The sequence below is a fragment of the Quercus lobata genome, chromosome 9 (genome assembly GCF_001633185.2).
Source record: "Quercus lobata isolate SW786 chromosome 9, ValleyOak3.0 Primary Assembly, whole genome shotgun sequence".
Classification (NCBI taxonomy): Eukaryota; Viridiplantae; Streptophyta; class Magnoliopsida; order Fagales; family Fagaceae; genus Quercus; species Quercus lobata.
In genome coordinates, this window is record NC_044912.1 from 5932350 (window position 1) to 5939066 (window position 6717).

At 36.9% G+C, this 6717-nt stretch overlaps 1 protein-coding gene across 3 annotated transcripts; it reads right to left on the minus strand.

Moving 5' to 3' along the window:
* Positions 1-574: 574 nt before the first annotated feature.
* Positions 575-6505, minus strand: LOC115959991 (autophagy-related protein 13a). Of its 3 annotated transcripts, none has more exons than XM_031078683.1 (4): positions 6365-6505; positions 4431-5831; positions 4141-4322; positions 575-1137 (listed from the first exon to the last, which is right to left on the minus strand). In XM_031078683.1, exons 2-4 carry the CDS (start codon positions 5823-5825, stop codon positions 828-830), a joined length of 1887 nt encoding a protein of 628 aa, XP_030934543.1. In that variant the 5' UTR covers positions 5826-5831; positions 6365-6505; the 3' UTR covers positions 575-827. The 3 variants fall into 3 exon arrangements, with proteins under 3 accessions (XP_030934543.1, XP_030934541.1, XP_030934542.1); XM_031078681.1 differs by having other exon boundaries at positions 4431-5965; XM_031078682.1 differs by lacking the exon at positions 6365-6505 and adding an exon at positions 6184-6312 and having other exon boundaries at positions 4431-5965.
* Between the last annotated feature and the right edge of the window lie 212 nt (positions 6506-6717).

A 6717-nucleotide genomic window follows, 5' to 3' on the forward strand; every position in this document is an offset into this window, starting at 1 on the left:
ACATTAGACTATTTATAGTACAAGTATTAGTATTACCCTGTGCCTTGATCAGGGGGGGAAAAAACAACCACCAACAACAAAAATCATGCAGATTACAAGAAGTTTATATAAAAGTAACTTCAAGAACCATAGAAACTTAAAAATACAGTTTACAGCTTCAATGTGTGAGCTTCATCGTTGTGTCTAGTGTAATTTTATAGGTCCTTCAAATCAATATCTCATCGCTTTTTTTTCTTGGAAATATATATCAAATCAAGGGAAATCTGGAAATTTCATTAAATTGATGGAATGAAATTTAGCCGTGGCCTTTTATAGTACATTACTAATAACCTGTTTATCAGTCAGGCTCTACCTTGTTATGGTTGTTGTACACTGATACACATTGAGTTTCCTATTAAGTAGTTCCAGAAAATACCATGCAGCCTGTACAATATTGGAGCGTCAGAATGCAAAGAACTTCCAGCAGTTTTTACCGTCATTACATTTTTCTTGTGTGTTTCTTAGAAAACCTTACTGTAGGCTTTATTTTTCTTCCTAAAGTCTTAAAAATCAGATATAATATGCTAGCTGCAGCTAACCAGCTCAGGAAATTTTATCTATACGCATTAATATATTAATGGTCATGAAACATTTTAGCATAGTAATTGTCATGAAAATCCAGTTACAATTTTCATTTATGATATTTACATAATCTGTTAATCCTGAAGTTTCCATTCTGTAGAAACAGAAGAACCATGAATTGTGACGGTGCTTCTGTTCGTATTCAATGGCAGCAACTCCATCTTCTTTCTATAAACAAAGATGAAACCATCAAAGCAACAACTGGCTCAAGCTTCTTCTTTGCTAATCACCCTCCCACTCTTAGAGAGTAGAAGGTCTTTCATGTCTCCGTAACTCCTGAGCTCTTCAAGTGCATCAACTGCCTTCCGAGGCATAAAGAATCCAGAAGCTGTAGCAACTCCTCCTTCAAGCTCAGTCTTCATTGAGTGGGATGAGTAACAACTTGGATCTTGGCGCAGAGGAGGTGCTGTCCTCAGCATGCGAACAAGTTCACCAACAGCAGCATCTTGTGATTTTCTACCAATTGGCAATGACTGTGAAGTAAACTCAGAAGCTTTTTTCCCCTCGAGATTCTGACTGTACACCCAAATATTTACACAAAGTAAATACAAAATGATACTAAAGCAGTAAATTACATACATATTACAAGAAGACAAAATACAATAATTGTGAATGCAGAAACTCATGTACAAGCAACAAATGCCGGAAGAGAGTATTGTGTAACCACAAACTCATGTACAAGCAACAAATGACTGAAATGGATTAATTTAAATAAGTATACAACAGTGTTAGTTCCAGAAAAATATATTCTTGATGTGTTCTCAAGCTGATAAATTAGAGCTCATACGTCACCCATCAAGAATCGTGACCTCTTTTATTCTTAGACCTACAATACTAAATAGGGAGGAAATATTTGGAAAGATTAAATCACCAAGCAGTAACTACCGTTACAAAAAGAGGGGGGGGGGGGTGATGGGGAACCGAAAGTCCACAACTTTGGATGTATTTACTTTATCTTCCTGAACAAGGAAGGCTAGCAGCGTGCACTTCTAGCACAATGCCATTCCCCATGAACACTAAGACCAGAATACTTAGGCAACTGAGAGACGCATGATGGTCATATAAAATATGAAACTGTTGCCTGCACTTGGCAAGTGAAAGAGAAATGTCAAATCTCTGGGTTGTGGTTGGCAAGGGACCAAATTGAGAATCCAATATACAGAGAACAGATATGCAACTGGCAGGTGCATGATGTAAAGTAACACAAGCCAGGAACCAGTGGACTTATCAGGGGCTTTACACAGACTTTTAGTGTGCTATGTGTTTAAGAGTAGGGGAAGTCCTAAAAAGCCAGATTCATCCAAAAACCTCATCCAACAAATATAGCCTCCTCCACAAAGCAACTTTGACTAGAAATAGGTACAATTAAATCATTATAGTTGTAGTGTGAAACTAAGGTTTTAATCGATTCATAGGATCTTACAAAAAGAATTCCTGTCAATAATAAAGAAAACAGAAGTTTGGTAAACCATATGCATCACAAGGTGTGCTTAAAGTTCCTAAGGATAAAGCAAACTCACTCAACTGTACTACAACAAAGACTTAACATGCCCAGCTCTTTGTGTAATGTGTACATTATGGGGTCTCCACGTCTACAAAAGATGAGTCAAGGCCCAAGATCAGGCCAGTGACAAGTAGATCAATGTGTTATTGCTATGGGAGCTATAAATGTTCTTATCATATTTGCTGAGATGTTCATGAATGATTCGGATGATTATTCTTGTTTAAATTACTACGGCTATGAATACTTTCTGCCTTTTTCACAGCTTAGTGGAGGACAAGAGGCCTCCTTCCGGGGGTTCACAGGCAGGTATACAAGAAAGATCAACATCTCTTTTGAAAGTGTCTTAACAATGCAAAGCTTCTTAGTCAAAATCCAACAAGAGAGAGCATAGCACTGTGTCCATTTAGAAGAACTAAAGCTTTTGATGTTGCTAGTTGCCAATGTAAAAAAGTATCGAAGGTATACCAGAATAAATATCAGGAAGGAAACAGTAAATTAAGAAGAGAGGGCGATTTGAACATTGTTTGACAAATAAAAGGTAGTCTGAAGTTAGAACATAATTATGTTGCAGAAGTAAACCAAATGAAACTAGACCTGGATTCTTGTATGCAACACATTAATGGACATGTAACAAACCAAGTTCAAAATAATACTGCAGAGAGAGAGAAATGTTAATAAATGATGAAACTGAGAAGAGAAAGAGAAATGGAGATATACATAATAGAAAAGAAATAGAGAGAACAGATTGTTTCATTGCCCATCCAAACGTGTTTTTTGTGTTTTTCTTTTAGAATTTTTTTATTTTTTAATTACAACTTTCCAGGTGTGTTTTCATTAAAAACCAACACAAAATGGTTTTGAATTTTTATTCTTAAAAATAGGTTGATGCAGGACAACCTAGGCTTCCCACCTAGATTAGTCCTACAGTTGACCTTAGGCTTCCTACCTAAGGCGTTTGGATTCACCACCAAACAAACGCAAAGCAAATTTTGCAAATAATCTAAATAATAATAATCATAGTCTGAAAATACAAAAGAAATCATCTGAAGCTTTATATGCAGCTTCCAGGAATTACAATGATAAGGATAAACTCTACTAAACAAATCCTGAACAATTTCAAATGCTAATCTATAATCCTAAACAATCTCAAATACTAATCCGATAATCCTAAACAAATGCTAATGATAAACAACTAGTCCTAACCAAACTCAGATACTAATCCAAACTAAGCAAATAACTACATTACAATATGAAATTGTCCACTGAAAATCTAAAATGATATTGAAATAACTTTTGGTTATGCTCCTGCATCACAGGTTTTTGAAAAACAATTTTCTCTTTACATTACCTAACAGGTCCAAGAGTGTTGGCTGGGTATTTCTCTCTCTCAACTTGTTTATTTCTGATTTCATGTAATGATAACACTAACATTATGAACCAGTTAAAGACCACCATTGCAACCATCAGGTAAGCTTTAAGCTTGCCTATATTTGTACTTCCTTCTTCCCCCTTTCCTCTTCCTTCCTTCTTCCCATTACTTAAGTTCTTTAGCATGAAACATGCTAAAGATGGTAATACAGGCTTCCCTAGTCCAAATAGAATCCTCAACTAAGACAAAAAAGAGAAGACAGACACCCAAGCATAACTGCTCTTAGTGAATGATGATCAGACTCAATGCAACCGAGCCATTTCCTTTCCATCATAAAATGCAAATCAAGATTGTGATATAATTTATTTGTTATATTCAGACCATTAAAATCAAACAAACTTCAATTTCAAAACCCTTTTTCCAGAGTGATTATTCCTCAAAATCTAGTAACCAAGCAGCTCAAGAAGCTGCAATCCTATAAGTTATAACCAACAGTAGGAGAACTATTAAGAAGGGTGCAGGGAAGATGGCTGGGGAAATTAAATAAAACCTCTGAAAAGTACGAATACTGGCCTAAAAACATTGATACTAAGCAGAAGATGGTTTATGACTTGTATAACTATAGTTATGAGGTAAACTGAAGTACCTGGCATGAAAATCCGCTGTATCAACATCATCAACATCAAAGGGATATGAAAAGTCAATATCATCCAATTCATCCTGGAAAGATAATCTGCTGGAGCTTCTAGAAAATCCAATACGTGGTGAACCACTGGAAGATAACAATCCTGAGAACCGCCCTGAATCATCTTTGCTATCTCTGGTCACCTATGAAACACATAATAATTTGTCTTATCAGATAACCACAAAAATATTACTAAACTTCAGGAGTGAGATGTATAAATAAAAGTATCAGGATTGGAAAATCGGGACTACCTTCTGACCAGTATAATGATTTGCTGTCACAGGCTGCATCTCGGCAGACCTTAAAGACTCTATTTTCCTAAAGTATGTGATTCCAGATGGAGACTCCTGTGATGAAGGATCAGTCTTTCTGCTTCTGGGAGATAAAGGTGGAAGAGAACTTCTATTTGGATCAGAAGAATTGGGAGAAAGGTATCTAAAACTTCTGCTCGTCATTGGAAGTGGTATACTTACAGGGGCAGTTTCTGAGCGTACACGCGTCTGCATAGGATAAGCATTAGAAATGTATGATGGGGAAGACGGGGATGGAGATGGCGAGAATGGAGGTGAAAGTTGATGATCATCATTACTGATAGCCTTTTGATGGGTTGGCACTCTATAATGTTGAACTCTATTGCCATGAATATCAGTAGGTGGAGTAGGATAATCATATGGCATGGAAGATGGATAATATGCAGGTGGAGAAGGATAATCATATGGCATGGGAGATGGGTAATATGCAGGTGGAGATCCAACAAAGGGTTGATTCTGTGCAGAAAAAGCTGCTCTGTGGAAGCCACTTGTCCAGCTGTGTGGACGTTGTAATGGCACAGGAGCTGGAGCTTGTACTCCTCTCAACGGAAAGGAGGTAGCACTAACACCCTTCCCTGAGGAGGGAAACGACCTTAAAGGGTCAGTGTTGGGGCTACCAACATAATCTGTAATAATCTTTGGTGTCATTGAGGTTGAGGGCTCAAGGTTGAAATCAGATAGCGTTGTGCGGTATGTCACAGATATGCAAAGGCGGCCAGGGTAGGCCTCTACAGCAGGGAAACTGTGTTCCTCCATCATTCCTTCCTCCGCCCTTGAGAATGGATCACTAAATGAAGACACCTTGTAAATGATATCAAAATTATAAGTCCGACTTGATGTACTTAGCTGCCGAAAGATCCTATATGCTGGGAGTAGCCTCATTTGTGAATAAAGAGCCCGTAAAAGAATTATCGACTTCTTATATGCTTTCTTGTAAATAGCAGAACTTTCACCAGTTTGAGCAGCTACAACTCGTGGATATTCATACTGAACAACCCACCTCTCTATAACTGTCTCAACGGATCCCCCTACTGCCAAAGATGGGGAATTAGACCCCTGGTGAACAAGAATCACATCAATTATCATTGGATCCATCACATTCCTATGCCAGAAATTCAAGTTATCCAGAGCCACAGGACGGTCACCTAGTACTAAGTTGAACCATTTGTCACTCTTTCTGACCTGAGAACCCAACGACAGATCACCACTACGATCATGTGGACGAAGAGAAGGAACCCTCGAGTCTAGAATGATATGTAAGCTCTTCAACAAAAACTGCGAAACAATTTGTTCCAGTTTTCCCGATTCGGGCTGAAGATTACTTTGCAAATCCATCTATCTCTGCAAAAAATATCAAACTAATAAATACCCACCTCCCGATCCCTCTTTTTCACACTCCACTTCCATCACAAACAATCCATACCCAGAAAAGCCCACTCTTTGCCAAACTCGGTTAAAGACAACCAACATGAATTCTGAAGCAATCCAAAAAAACAAAAAACAAATGACATGTTATGACAAATTCAAGGATTAAAAGAAACGAATACAAACACACACACACACACAACCAAATTACTGTAAACAGAAGAAGCTAATCAAAACTATCCCTAAGCAACATATCAATGACCCAGATAACCCATACCCACATAGATTAACTCCAAAAAAAATAAATAAATAAAGATTAAAACTTTACCAAAAAATAAACAAACCCAATAAGCTGGAAAAGAAATCAAGCAAAAGAATGAGCCATAGCGATTGGAAAAGCAATGGATCAAGGAATTGGGTTGACGAAAAGAAAAAAATTAGCAAGCAATACGATATATGATTCAGTAACACAAAAAAAAAAAAAGAGAGAGAGAGAATGTGAAACTTACTCAAAGATAAGAACGAGTGGAATTGTGGTGTACAAACCCAAAAAGCAAATTATTGGGGAGAGATTATCCAAACCCAACTCAAAGACGTAGCAGCAACAATTGAGGATAGCGTAAAGCATACAGGTCTTTATTTATTTATTATTTCAGATAATTGGTACTTATATTCATTAACTGAATTTTAATATAGTATATTTACGGCTTTCAAAAAAAAAAAAAAAAATATAGTATATTTACGAATACTAAGGAATTGAAGCAAATGTTGTCGTTTAGTTAGTAAAACAACTAGAAGCATCAAATGACGCAAATTCCTCTTTCTATTCATTAAAATTTGCTAATAAAGCTCATTCCCTTTT

What these genes read in the sequence shown, in the direction of transcription:
- LOC115959991 (XM_031078683.1), bottom strand. Translation starts at nt 5,825, where the DNA reads ATGGATTTGCAAAGTAATCTTCAGCCCGAATCGGGAAAACTGGAACAA. An exon ending in ATCATTATACTGGTCAGAAG is followed by an intron (nt 4,323 to 4,430) that starts GTAGTCCCGATT and finishes TGTGTTTCATAG; the next exon opens with GTGACCAGAGATAGCAAAGA. An exon ending in ACAGCGGATTTTCATGCCAG is followed by an intron (nt 1,138 to 4,140) that starts GTACTTCAGTTT and finishes TTGGGTGTACAG; the next exon opens with TCAGAATCTCGAGGGGAAAA.